Source organism: Odocoileus virginianus, chromosome 3 (assembly GCF_023699985.2).
Source record: "Odocoileus virginianus isolate 20LAN1187 ecotype Illinois chromosome 3, Ovbor_1.2, whole genome shotgun sequence".
Taxonomy (NCBI): domain Eukaryota; kingdom Metazoa; phylum Chordata; class Mammalia; order Artiodactyla; family Cervidae; genus Odocoileus; species Odocoileus virginianus.
In genome coordinates, this window is record NC_069676.1 from 13,251,560 (window position 1) to 13,265,381 (window position 13,822).

The following is a 13,822-nucleotide window of genomic DNA, read 5'->3' on the forward strand; positions in this document are numbered from 1 at the left end:
TCCACAACAAGAGAAACCCCCATAGGAAGAAGCTTGCACACCAGAACTAGAGAGTAGCTCTCACTCACTGCATCTAGAGAAAGCCTGTGCAACAACAAAGACCCAGCACAGCCAGAAAAAAAAGCCACCCTAAGACCTGAAGGAGAAGTGGGATTTGACCAGGTCGATAGAATTGTGTTCCATGCAGGGATGATGGCTTCCATGCAGGGATGATGGCATCCATGCAAAGGTCCTGAGGTTGAAATCAGCTTTGTGTATCCAAAGAAAAAGTCCACTCTAATGATCCTTGTTAATGTTGGCAACTACACACTTGCATCCTTCCTGGGTGTAAACCGCCAGGTGGGCCTGGCAGACTTGACCAGAAATATTTAGAGACCAAGGTTGGTAAGACAGACCTTTGGAAATTTCCTGGCTGTCAACAGGAGGCAATTTATGCTGCAAACGATGTCATTTCCTCCATTCTGGAGCTGATGTGGCCTTTCACCTGACTGGCGAAGCTCCTGAGACACAGGAGCTTGCGTGGCCTCACCCTATGAACACTCACACTCCACGAACCAATATACTTTGTCCCACAAATTCTTTGGAGCTAGTGTCTGCTACTCAGCCCTATTCTTCCAGGCGGCAAGCAGAGGACTTGCTAGGAAGTCCAGGAACGACTGTGCCTTGCTTGAGGTCACAGAGGCCAAGCCCTAATCATAGTGCCCTACCAACTTCCACCGCACACGTTTCAACTTTTTGGCACATGTTGGGCCACCTTTTGTGACTTGGAGCTGGGTTTCCCATACAACCCACATTCCCTGTGCCCATGTTCCTCATGCCCAGTTAGGGAAAAATGAACACACACACACACTGGACCATCTCATCCACCTTTTCCTCCCATCTGCCGAACCTGGGCCCCCAGGGAGCAGTGAGGTGCCAGGCTCTGATGTGTGTCTGTGGAAGGGGTGGGGAGGGGAGAGAGTCCCTTTCGGTGCCCACTGCGTGTGTGTGCAATTTCCTGCCAGTGAGGAAACACTCCGCTCAAATCAGCCCTGGTTCTCCTTTCCCTGCTCTGGCCTCACAGGAGGAGCTGGCAGCGAGCCGCGGGCCACCCGAGCCTCCGCCAGATTTCCTGACCAAACGCGGGAGGAGAGATGCCCTGGATTGTCCTGCTGCTTGCAGCTGGTGAGCTGATGTCCCTGTGCCACCCTTCGCCCTGTTCCGCTCCCTCCATCCACCACCTTTTCTCTGCTAGGGGGCGGCGGGGAGGGGTGCGTGCACACACACCAGGAGCTGGAGAGGCTGAGCCCTGACAGATTTGCCCCAGAGCCTTGGAAATGGCCCCGGAGCATGGACGTCTGTTGTGGGGTCTCAGTACCCCCACATCACAGGTATTAGAAATGCCACCCCACTGGAGACAGCAGTGCCCACACCCCATGACTCAGCCCTGCTTGGCCTCTGCAGGTTTCTACCTCCAGGACTGGGGCAGCAGGAGGATCTACTGGTGGGTCGGAGAGGGTGGCAGGGAAGCTGGACAAGGAAAGGCTGGTGTCGACCTCACCTGAGCCAGACGCTCCACAGGGGAACCTGGGGTAGCCAGAGAGACACTGGTCCCTCCTGCAGGAAGCCGTGCCCTGAAATCGTATCCCTCATCACAGCCTGGGAAACGAGATAGAGTCACTCTCCCCTTGATCACCCCCACCTCCTGCCACCTGGACTCCTTGAGCACCCCACACCCCTTCCAGCCTCCAGCCTTTGCCTGAGATGCCTAGAATGCTCGCTCCCAGCTTTTCCGTACTGTGTCTTCAGGGAAGCCCTCTCTGGCTACCCCATCACCCTCATCTCCTTGAGAATGTCAGCTCCCCAGGGCAGGCATGTCTTGTCTGTTCATCTGTCTGTCTATCTCATCCACTGCTCTGTCCCCAGAGCCTAAACAGGGCCTGGCATGTGGTCAGTGCTGTTGATAGAAGTAATACGAGTGTAACTCTGATGCTGTGTAACATCCACAGCTATTATAATAAAATGACTCCAACAACATGACCTCTTACCACATGCTGGGCACTTGATCCTCTCAACATAGCAGTAGGGTAGGGACAACTAGGGGCTTCCCAGGTGGCACTAGTGGTAAAGAACCTGCCTGCCAATGCAGGAGACACAGGTTCGATCCCTGGGTCAGGAAGATCCCCTTGAGCAGGGCATGGCAACCCACCCCAGTATTCTTGCCTAGAGAATTCCATTCAGAGAGGAGCCTGGCAGGCTACAGTCCATAGGGTCACAAAGAGTCAGACATGACTGAAGTGACAGTGTGCACACAGAAGGACAACTAGCCTCCAGTTGTACATAAAAACCAAGGCCCAGAGAGGGTGAGCCATTTGCCCAAGGCTACACAGCCAGGCTGGCCTCTGCTCTAACCACCCACCCACCTAACCTCCCCATCTTGCTTCGCAGGCTCCTTGGCTATCCCGGCGCCATCCATCATGCTGGTGCCCCCACACCCCAGCAGTCAAGAGGACCCCATCCACATCTTGTGCATGGCCCCCAGGGGTTTCCCAGGGGCAAATTTCACGCTGTACCAAGGTGGGGAGGTGGTGGAGCTCCTGAAAGCCCCCAAGGACCAGCTCAGGGTCATCTTCAACCTGAGTGGTGGCAGCAGGGAAGCTCGAGGGGGACCGTTCTGCTGCCAGTATAGTGTGCTTGGCGAGAACAGGCAACCCCAGCTGTCGAACCTCAGCGAACCTGTGCATATCTCCTTCCCAGGTAAGTCCCTCCCATCGGCCCTCACTGCCCGGGCTCCATCTTCTCATGGCCAAGCCGTTGTTGGCACTCCTCTCTGCCGGGGAGTCATCACTCTTCCAACTTGCCAGGACTTTCTTTTCCTTGTTTAATCCTCAGTCACCATATGCCATGGAGAAGGCAATGGCAAGCCACTCCAGTACTCTTGCTTGGAAAATCCTGTGGATGGAGGAGCCTGGTAGGCGACGGTTCACAGGGTCGCAAAGAGTCGGACACGACTGAGTGACTTTGCTTTCACTTTCACCATATGCAATGGGTACAGTCATTCTTCTCATTTTCCAGATAAGGAAACTGAGGCACAAGAACTGAAGAGGCTGGCCTGGGTCACTCAGCCAGCAGGCAGCAGAGCTGGAGTTCCACTGGCCTCTGAAGTCCAGACGTTAAACCTCCACCCTTAGCTGGCCACAGCATTTATGAGCACCTGCTATGCACCAGGCACTGTCCTTGGCATTGCAGGCTCAGCAGTGGATGAAACAAAAGTCCCTGCCCTCTTGCACATTATGAGGGGGTGGCAATGGACATCAGATGATAAATAAGGAGTGTTGTAAATATTCAGTCAGCTAGTGGGGGACAAGGGAAGTGACAGGGATGAAATACAGCCTTGTGAAGGGAATCTTTTTTTTTTTTGGTTGTGCTACATGTCTTGCAGGATCTTAATTCCCCAACCAGATAGGGAACCCAGACCCTAGCAGTGAAAGTGCTAGAGTCCTAACCACTGGACCACCAGGGAATTCCCAAGGGTGTCACTTTAAATAGAGAGGAGAGTGATCAGGGAAGGTCTTTCTGAGGAGGTGATGTTTGAGCCTGAAGGATGAGGAGCCAGCCACATGGCTGTCTGGGACAGGACGGAGCTGGCTGTGCAAAGGCCCTGAGGCTGGAGCGTGCCTGGTATGTTTGAGGGAAATGGAGGCACCCCATATGGCTGAAGCATAGCGAGCAAGGGGAAAGTGGGGAGGAGATGAGGGCAGGGGGAGGCAAGGAGGATCATGCAGGGCCTTGTGGCTGCAGTAAGGACTCAGGCTTTTTGTCTAAGTGCGACTGAAGCCCTGGGAGCGAAGATGTCCTCCTCTGGTCTTTCCAGGAGTGGGGGCTGGGCCTGGTCTTTGGATCAAGGAGCAGGAGGGAGGGAGGAAGGGAGGAGCCTCGGGGTAGACTCCCTGCGTCACCAACAGTCAGAGCTTTCCTGCTGCAAAGAGAAGGTTGTAGTCAGCAGAGGCCCACTGGCTGTGATGACAGAACACTCTCTGTGTCCTTCCCCGGCCTCAAGTTCCACTATCAAAGGCCCCCTTCTCTCACCTTGGACCTGTGGTCTCAGAGTAGGGCGGTAACAGCGCTCCTGCCCCAGATGAAAGAATGAACAAGGGCTAACACTGAGAACACCCAAGTGAGCACCTCTCCTCCCCTCCTGGCTAGTTCCTGACCTCCACTGGGGTCCAGGCATCTCCTCCTGGCTCCCCTGAGACATTCCTTGCCTCTCTCCAGGGAGGGGCAGCCAGATCTCTTGCAGAGACATAAACTCTGGAGCCAGGGCTTCATGCTTCTGTGGCTACCTCTGTGTGGGCCTCAGAGTCCACCATGTGGCTGGGGATGGATGTCGTCTGACCCTGTTCTCCAGCCAGCAAGACTCTTCAGACCACAAGTAACTGAAAACTGGACTCAAATTGGCTTCAGCAACAAAAGGGGATTTGTTGGTTTACTGAACTGAAATTTGTTCATGGCACTGATTTCTGGCATGGCTGGATCCAGGTTCTCAACGATGTCAGGAATCACGTGCCACTTCTCAGCTCTGCTTTCTTCTGTGTCTTATTCTTAGGCAGGCCCTCCCTCTCATGATGTCAGAATTGTATACCTTGGAGCTCCAGATGCATATCCTACCAGCTTTGCAATGCTGGCCGGAGGAGTAAGCCTCTTTCCAGAAATCTAGCCAAAGTTGAGAAATTAGTTTCATTGGCTCAACTTGGGCAATGTGCCACTCCCTGAACCAATTAGATTAGCCAGGGGTAGGGAATATGCTAATTGGCCGGACAGTATTGCTAGATTCCCAAGGTCTAGCTGTACCTAAACTAAATGTTTCTGGGGTATAGGGGGAGGGCTGGCTCTCTAAAGGTAGCCCGGATGTATGCCAGGAGTCCCACTTTCTCCCCGCACCCCCACAATTCCATGGCCTACCCAATCTCTCTTTTCCCCATCTTCCTCTAGTGCCCACCTGGATCCTGGCACTGTCCTTGAGCCTGGCTGGAGCTGCTCTCCTCCTCGCTGGACTGGTGACCATTGCCCTGATCATCAGGAAAGGTAACAACAGGCAGAGAAAGTGTGGCTCACCAGAACTTGCAAATGCACTAAAATGCACTCCAACTCACACCCATTTTTAGGAACACAGAGGCACACAATTGGGAGTTCTTACTCCAAAAATTTATCAGTGAAGAACCTTTCAGAATTTCGATGATGGTGGTGGGCAGGGGAAATTCATATATATATGGTAAAATATACATGATGTAAAATTTGCCATTTAACTCTTTTTTTTAATTTATTTTTTATTATTTATTTTTAAATATTTTTGGCCATGCCGTGGGGCTGGTGGGATCTTAGCTCCCCAACCAGGGGTCAAACCTGAGCACCTGGCAATGAAAGTGAACTGCTGGGGAATTCCTTTTTTTGTGTGTGTGTGGTTTTTTGCCTTTATTTTTTTTAAATTTTTTTCCATTTATTTTTATTAGTTGAAGGCTAATTACTTTACAATATTGTAGTGGTTTTTGCCATACACTGACATGAATCAGCCATGGATTTACATGTATTCCCCATCCCAATCCCAGTTTCTAATCAATTAGATTTTTAAATGTTTACTTTTGTTTTTTTTTCCCAACTATTAGTAATTACTTTTCCAATTATTTGTAATTATTTTTTTCATGTTTAATATACAAAGCATTTAACACATTTATTATCCCAGAGCTAGATGTCAAAACACAGCTTAACTTGGCTATCATAGAGCCTTAGGGTTTCCATTTAGCTGAATTACACTTTCTTCTTTTTTTTTTTCCATTTATTTTTATTAGTTGGAGGCTAATTACTTTACATCATTACAGTAGTTTTTGTCATACATTGAAATGAATTAGCCATGGATTTACATGTATTCCCCATCCCAGTCCCCCCTCCCACCTCCCTCTCCACCCGATCCCTCTGGGTCTTCCCAGTGCACCGGGCCCGAGCACTTGTCTCATGCACCCAACCTGGGCTGGTGATCTGTTTCACCCTAGATAATATACATGCTTCAATGCTGTTCTCTTGAAACATCCCACCCTCGCCTTCTCCCAGAGTCCACAAGTCTGTTCTATACAGCTGAGTCTCTTTTTCTGTTTTGCATATAGGGTTATCATTACCATCTTTCTAAAGTCCATATATATGTGTTAGTATACTGTAATGGTCTTTATCTTTCTGGCTTACTTCGCTCTGTATAATGGGCTCCAGTTTCATCCATCTCATTAGAACTGATTCAAATGAATTCTTTTTAATGGCTGAGTAATATTCCATGGTGTATATGTACCACAGCTTCCTCATCCATTCGTCTGCTGATGGACATCTAGGTTGCTTCCATGTCCTGGCTATTATAAACAGTGCTGCGATGAACATTGGGGTGCACGTGTCTCTTTCAGATCTGGTTTCCTTGAAAAACAGTGGTTAGATGCCACGAAGTAGGTGGCAATGCCTTAACCGTATGCGTGTTGTCAGGCCCGAGAGCCTCTTCCATCCTTGTCAAGGGGAGTGCTAACCTTCTCTTCTTTCATACAACACAGGGAATTCCTTTTTTAACAAAAATTTTTTAGTTTTTAAAATTTTAACCTCTACTGCTCTACAACCATCACCACCATCCATCTCTTCATCTTCCTAAACTGTAACTCTGTCCCCATTAAATGCCGAACCCCGTTACCCCTCCCCCAGCCTCTGGCAACCACTGAAATCAGTATTTTAAAAGATTTTTTTTTTTTTTTTTTTTTTTTTACATTTTTGTACCTTGCTTGAAGGTTTTACCAACATATATTACTCATGTTATTGGGAGGGAAAAGTGTCTTCAGTAGCTCCCCTGTTGCGAGGGAAATTTGCCAGGGGAGAAGGCAAGGCTGGGTGGCAAATGTACAAGATGCCTTGTTGGTTTCTTCGCTTTTTGTAACCAGGACCAAAATCTAACAAATGCTTTTTGTTTGTTTGTTCCCAGTTAAAGTAAAAAACTTGCAGAAGAGACGGTGAGAACATCCCTGGAGACCCTCAGAGGGTAGTTTTTTGGGGAAAAATTTCAGTCCCAAGGCAGGAGTTTCTGATTGGCCTTGAAGAGCTGGCCGGCTTCTGGGGCAGAAGGGTACTTCCAGGGCTCCATCTCAAACAGCGCCCTCTGGTGGATGGGCGGGTTATTAAAAATAGGTGCTATTTAGGAAGCGCTTCCGGTGTGCTCTGCGCTGTTGGGGCGGGGGGGGGGGGGGGGGGGGGGAGGGGGGGGGGCGTTGGGGGTGTGTTACTCTGGACCTTGAGTTCACATTATCCTCGCACCAGCCCTGGAAGTAGGCTCTATGAATGACCCCTTTTAACAGATGAGGAGACGGAGCCTTCCTCGCATTCCTTTATCGCCAGTTGCCAAAGTTTGTTGAGTAATCATTCTAGAAATCCATAGTGAGGGGGAGGCAAGTGGGTGTCCCCTGGCGTTGTGCGGCCCCCAATGTGTAGCCTGTAGACAGTGGCCCTGGTTCTTGGGTGTCAGAATCTGTCCGCTGGCCCCAGCCTTGGTTTCTCCCCTCGGAGAGAGGGGCAAAACACCTTGCTGCCTGGTGGCAGAGTAGCCCCAGTGATCAAATCCTGACTTCACCTGGCTGTGGGGCTCCTGCAAGAGAATTTCCATCTGAGGGGTTTCGGCCGGGCGGGAGGAGGTGGGTGGGGAGGAAGGATCAAATTTGGGGCCAGGGCTACCTGGAAGGAGCCTCCTGCCTAAGACATGTCATCACTTTCTCCCAAATCCCTCTGCAGAGAGCGAGAATCCTGCTGGGTTAACATCGCCACCACAGGTGTGTGCTTCCCTGATGCTGTCCCTTGCCTGGGCAGAGTCACTGCCTCAAAAAGGCCATCGGGCCTCACTACTTGCTGCTGAACCCCTTCTACAGCTGTTCACTTCCCTTAGAACCCAAAACACACGCTCCTCCTCTTTCCCTTCCTCCCCGCCCCTCATGTCCCTCCCAGTTTTCACCTCTCTCTCTTTTCTTTTTGGTGCAACCAGCTTTCACCCCTTACCTTTCCCTGCCCTATCCTCAAACCGTTCACTCATCCCCTGCTCTGCCTAGGATATTTTTCCTCCCTGTGTGATCTCCATCTAAAGGTCACCTCCTCTAGGAAGCCTTCCCTGACTCCCTAGGCAGGATCTATTCTTTCTCCTTACATTCCCCTAGCACCCTGTCATTCTTCTTAGCCCTCAGTAGACACGCAACTAAGATCATTGGATGCTTGGGTGTATGATACATACCTCCAGAACTGGACCATCAGCTCCAAGAGGGTGGGGAGTTGAAGCTGTCTTGTCCACCACGGGGGCACCCAACTTTCCCGGTGTCTAGCACAGCACTTAATGGAGCCCCAGTTGTGGTCCAGAATGTGCTGTTCTGGCGGCTTCCACCAAGGGGTGGGGGGGGCAGAGAGAGAGTCTGCCTGTGAGGTGGGATGCCCAGGAAGGGGCCCTAAGCAGAGAAAACCCCACTCTCTGTATACACTCTTTCATTGTTTCCGTATTCATTGAGCATGTGCTAAATGAGCATGTGCCTCTATGTGCTAAAGCCTGAGGGCTCCCGAGATGACCAAGGCAGAGGTGATTTCTGTCCACAAGCCTATACTCCAGTGGGGAAACAGCCCATGACAAGTTGGACGCTGTCTGGGCTGGGAGGGCGGTCTCCGGAGGAAGTGATGTTTAAATCAGAGAACTACAGGGGGGAACAGGGAGTAGCTGGGTGAAGGGCGGGCAATTAGTGGAGAGCCCAGGATAGGGGGAAATGAGAAGTATTCTGGAAAGCAGGAGTTGAGATGAGGCACCCATTTTCCGGAAAGCAGCTAGGGGTCACCAAGGGAAGAGTTCTGAGCAGAAGAGGGACACAGTTCAATTTGCAGCTGTTCACCCTGCAGAATGGGCTGGCGGGCAGACAAAGAGATTGCTAGGTGATGGACCTCATGCCCTTCCTCAGGGTAGATTTAGGGCCTGTGGGCTTGTGGGGAGGGCCTGGGAAATGGGGGGTGAGCAAGAAATCTGAACTGGCCCCCACCCTGGTCTTCTTCTCTTCCTGTTCCAGACATGTCCTTCGACAACTCCCTGTTTACCATCATGGTAAGTCTTCCCGTTTCTTGGATCCAGTTTTCTGCTTACGGTTCTGACCATCGGAAGATGGGGGCTACCAGCGGGGCTGGGCTGACCTGTTGTCCCTGGGCTTCTAGGGCCTGGGAAAAGCCCAGAATCACTGAGCGGGGCTTGTTTTTAAGCTGAGAGTTGGTTCTGGAAAATTCCAGGGGATTGGAGGTAGCCATGCTGTCCAGGGCTTTGTGGGGCAGCAGGCAGGCCCCTGGTTGTCAGCACTGCCTTTGCACTCACAATGGTAACAAAAGACGACCTGGGGGCTTCTTTGGAGTCATGGAGCCTTATGACAGTCTGGTATAAAGAAAAGACTACTTTCATGTTCAGCTTCAGGAATTTCAGCTTAGTTGTCCCAGACATGTATTCCCTTTTCGGGGAGGAGGGTCTCAACCTTCACACCCATCCCTGCTCCTCACCTCGTGTTTAGCAAGGCATTGCTCTCCCAGATCACATAGCATCCTGGCTAGCATTTGAAACCCGGTCTATGGCTCTCCTTTGCACAGTTGCATTTTGTGGTGGCCTTGGGGTAATTATTATTCAGTAAATTGGAGATATCTGACCCGTGGACACCATGGATGAAGACGATGTCCAGCTAGGGGAATACCCTGGTGGTCCAGTGGTTAGGACTCTGCACTTCCACTGCAGGAGCCACGGGTTCTATTCCTAGTTGGGAAACAAGATCCTGTAAGCTGCGGTGTGGCCAAACACAGAAACAAAAAAATGTCCAGCTAGCTTCTCTCCATGCAGAGATGGGTACAGGTCTGGGGTGCAGGTGGTCCCACTTGAGGTGGCCTCAGGAGTCCTGTTTGTATAAATGGATGCTTTGGGACTGGAGTGAGGGAGCCTGGGGTGGAGTCAATTGGCTTGGGACACCACTATAGGAAATAGGGGTGGGGGGAGGGCTGGATGGGTTTGACATAGCCTTCCTGGGCATCTGGACAAGAACCTTCATCTCAAGAGAAGAGACCCTTGACCCATCTCAAGGGTCAAGAGACCCTTCATCTCCTGAGCTTCTTAATTCCACAGGGGGAGACAGACGATAGCACATCGGGTAGGGGGTGCCCAGGAAGCTAACACATTCAGATGGGAGATCTGGGAGGTCTAAGAGATAAGTGACAAGCAGGAGATAGCTGTGGAGGATTGATCCAGGCTCAGGGCACGTTCTCCACACGGCCCAGTAGAACTGGGGTGCGGAGGCGTGAGGAGTGGAGGGGGTTCCTGCGCAGAACTTTGACTTTTATCCCAAGTCAAGTGAAAGCCCTGGAAGGTTTGGAACGGAGACGTGACCCCGCTCTACGTGCCCACGGGCGCCCTCTGCTGGTTGCAGCGAGCACAAGCTGTGGGGGCCGTGGGCTGACAAGAACCCGGGGACCAGGCGCAGACAGCTCAGATGGTTCAGGCGCCAGACGTAGTGGGTAGTTTGGTCCAGCGTGCTGGCAGCGGAGGTGGAAGGCGCGAACAGATGCAGGTCAGATTCAGAGGATGGGAAACACGGCACTGATTTCAGAGTAGATGAGTGGGCGGAGGGAGGAGGAGGCGTGGCGGAGTCCTTGAGAGACAAGAGAGGGGCCACCGCACCCAGTGATGCTCCAGAGCAGATGGAGTCTGGCCTCCGTCACTGGTATACAGATGGTGGGAAGGAAGGGGCTTGGCACCGACCTGTCCAGCTCTCTGAGGGCTCAGTTCAGGGAACAAGCTGTTAAGAAAACCTGGAGGGCAGGGCACGTTCTAAAACCTTCCCTGAGAAGCCACACTGCTCAAGGCACTAGCCTGGTGATTTCTGCTTCCCTCTCCCCACTTTTAAAAGGCATTTAAAACGAAACGATGGGAAGACAGAAAAAAAAAAAAAAGGAAAAAATAACATTTCTCAGTATCCTAGTCCTGGAGACTTTAAATATATACGTATATAGACTATGAAATACAACCAAATGTAAAAATTATCTGTAATCTATATTCATAAAGTTCTCTGCTATTTCTTAATCCCTCTGCACCCACTGGCCTCCACTCCGCACACACACATGCAGGTAAACGACCATTAGGAACTTCTTGCACATACAAGCAAGTGAAGGCAAAAATAGCAAGTCTGTATCCTCACTCTTTTTAACACAAATGACAGCATGCTAACCACACTGTTATGCACTGATGGTTCTTTTCTTTAACAGTAAGTTCTAGTGATCTTTTCTAGTTTTTTTTATAATCACTGTAAAATATAAATGAAATTTACCATTTTAGTTCATTTTTAAGTGTACAGTTCTGTGGCATTGAAGTATATTCCTATTGTTGTACAACTGTTACCGCCATCATTCTCAGAACTGTATCTTAGAAAACAAACCCTGTCAAGGAATTCCTTGGTGGTCCAGTGGTTAAGACTCACCATTCTACTGCAGGGGGCGCAGGTTTAATCCCTGGATGGGGAACTAAAATCCCACAAGCTGCGAGGTGCAGCCAAAATAAAACAAAACACAACAAAATTCTTTGCCTATTAAACAACTCCCCCACCTCAGACCCTGGCACTCACCATTCTGCTTTCTGTCATTTTGGTGGATTTGCCTATTCTGGATTTTTATAGAGAAATGATGCCATACAGTGTTCATCTTTATGAGTCATAGCCACCCCAGGATGAAGGGTACTGCCACTCTCCCCCATTGTACAAAAGGGGGAACTGAGACATAAAGAGGTCAATCACACCACTAGGAAGAGGTGTAGCTGGGATTTGAACCCAGGCTGTCTGGTTCCTTTTTCAGTAGACATCAAGACAGCACCGATGGCAGGATCAGGGGCCTGCATCTGTGTTTGTGTGCAGATGTGTCTGTGTGTGTGTGTGTAGGGGGGGCAGTGAGGTGAGACCTGATGGACTGTGGGAGTCTCAGCCTCAGAAAATGGGGCAACCCAAGACCCAGAAACCCCAAATCACTTCATTCTCTATTTTTCCCTCTACGGACAAAGAAAATGACTTCAGAAGAAGATGCAGCCAACCTGGATGCTCCCTCAGGCTCCACTGAGACACCTGGACCCCGGAAGAGGCCCACCTCCACATCATCCTCACCTGAGCCCCCTGAATTCAGCACATTCCGGGCCTGTTAGGGGAGCCCTTCTCTCTGTCTGCGTGCCCTCTGTTCAGCCCTCCCCCTGGAGCTGGCCAGGCTGTGTAGGGCCTCCAGCTACTTTGGGGACTTCTGGCTGCTGCTTTCTCAGGGAAATGAACAGAAGAGACAAAGGAGATTCCTGCCCTTGGGACCTTCCTCGCAGAGCAGCAGAGTGGGAGAGAGGGTGAAAGCATCGACCTGGAGGCTGGACGGAAAGCAGGAAGCATCTCAGGATTTCCAGCTTCTCAACCCACCAGGGGAGGAGATACTAGGATCCCTTTTGGCCTTTAGCTGGGCTGTTATGAATCTGAGCCTCGCACACCCCTCTGGTTTCCTCCTTCCCATCGCACCTGACTTGGCCAACCTGACTGGGTTTTTGGATCATAGGGTACCCTGGGTGGGGTATATTCTGTGTGCCCTGCTGGCATGCCTAAGTTATTAATTATAATGTTTTGAGCTGTTCCCAAGGTCTCTATGGAGTGTAGTCCTTCAAGCCCAGGACCTCTGCTGTCTAATCACTGATTGCTGGGGGATGGGGAGAAGTACCCCTCAAGTGCATGCAGTCGGGGTGGTGTCTGGGGAGGACCATGGGGGTGTCGGGAGAGGCGGTCTACATGAAGCAAGGGGCCTCAAGCTCCTTTGGAAACCCTGAAAGAGAATGGGGCTCTGGAGTAGTGGATTCACTGGCCAGTCATCACTGGGGGAAGGAAGAGTGAATGAGGGGGCCAGGGGATAATGGGGCGTCCAACAATTTTTTGTGGGTAGAAGACAGCGAAGGGCCAAGAATGGAGGAAGAGGGCACTGGGGGAAGGGGAAAAGAGAAGGAGCCGTTGAGTTCCGGAGAGGGTTTAAAGATGGGGTTCAGAGGCCAAGTCCTGGCTCGAACTGCTCTTCATGCGGGCCTGCTGGGGGTGGGGCCACAGGCTGGGGCGTGGTCCTACGTTCTGTCCCCACTCCAGCCCTTCTCAAGAAACCAGAGCCTCACAAAGCAAGGCCCGGTGTCGGGGGAGCTGGACCGGTATAGGGGCGGGGCCTCCTCGAAGATGGACCCCGCCCCTCTGCGTGCCGCTTCACAAAGCCGGGCGGGACCGGGGGCGGAGCCAAGCCTCAGGCGTCAGACCCGCCCCCGCCGTTTCCCAGGCAAGAAAGCCACCTCACACAGCGCGGCCGCCGGCGTGGGGCGGGGCCTGAGGGCGTGTCCACAGGGCCGAGCACCGCCCCCTGGCGCGAGCTCCGGGCCCCGCCCTTCGTGGGCCTCCGCCGCCGCACGGTCTTACAAAGCGCGGCCGTTCGGGCCACGCCGAGCTGGGGGCGGGGTCCTAAGTCTAGGGGCGTGTCCGCGCGGCCGAGCATCACCCCTGACGTACGCTCCCACCCTGCAGTTCCTGGGCCACGGTGTCACCTCACAAAGCAGCGCCCATTCGCGCGGGGCGGGACGGGGTGAAGGGGTCCGGCCCCGTCCCCTAGCGTGCGCCCGCCCAGCGCCCAGAGCCGCCTGCAGGGGGCGCTGCGCCACGGTGGCCGGGCCGCAGCGGCGGTGGCGGCGAGGCGGCGCGTGGCCGGCAGGCGGCGCTGCCCGGCTCGGCCTCGGCCT

At 52.1% G+C, this 13,822-nt stretch overlaps 1 protein-coding gene and 1 non-coding gene across 2 annotated transcripts; one reads left to right on the forward strand and one right to left on the reverse strand.

The window, feature by feature from the left end:
• Window positions 1-409: 409 nt before the first annotated feature.
• Window positions 410-12,690, forward strand: C3H19orf38 (chromosome 3 C19orf38 homolog). The gene is made up of 7 exons (XM_070464430.1): window positions 410-1,164; window positions 2,428-2,736; window positions 4,972-5,064; window positions 6,983-7,010; window positions 7,783-7,820; window positions 9,084-9,118; window positions 12,089-12,690. The coding sequence occupies exons 1-7, from the start codon at window positions 1,134-1,136 to the stop codon at window positions 12,224-12,226; spliced, it is 672 nt and encodes a 223-aa protein (XP_070320531.1). The 5' UTR covers window positions 410-1,133; the 3' UTR covers window positions 12,227-12,690.
• On the reverse strand, window positions 6,436-6,561 carry LOC139034567 (U6atac minor spliceosomal RNA). The gene has a single exon (XR_011487103.1). It is a non-coding gene; the product is annotated as a U6atac minor spliceosomal RNA (small nuclear RNA).
• Window positions 12,691-13,822: the final 1,132 nt, after the last annotated feature.

Excerpts from the sequence above, each read along its gene's own strand:
- C3H19orf38 (XM_070464430.1), top strand. The coding sequence starts at position 1,134 with ATGCCCTGGATTGTCCTGCTGCTTGCAGCTG. Across the intron at positions 7,011-7,782 it reads AAAAACTTGCAGAAGAGACG|AGAGCGAGAATCCTGCTGGG; the intron begins GTGAGAACATCC and ends ATCCCTCTGCAG. Across the intron at positions 7,821-9,083 it reads GGTTAACATCGCCACCACAG|ACATGTCCTTCGACAACTCC; the intron begins GTGTGTGCTTCC and ends TTCCTGTTCCAG.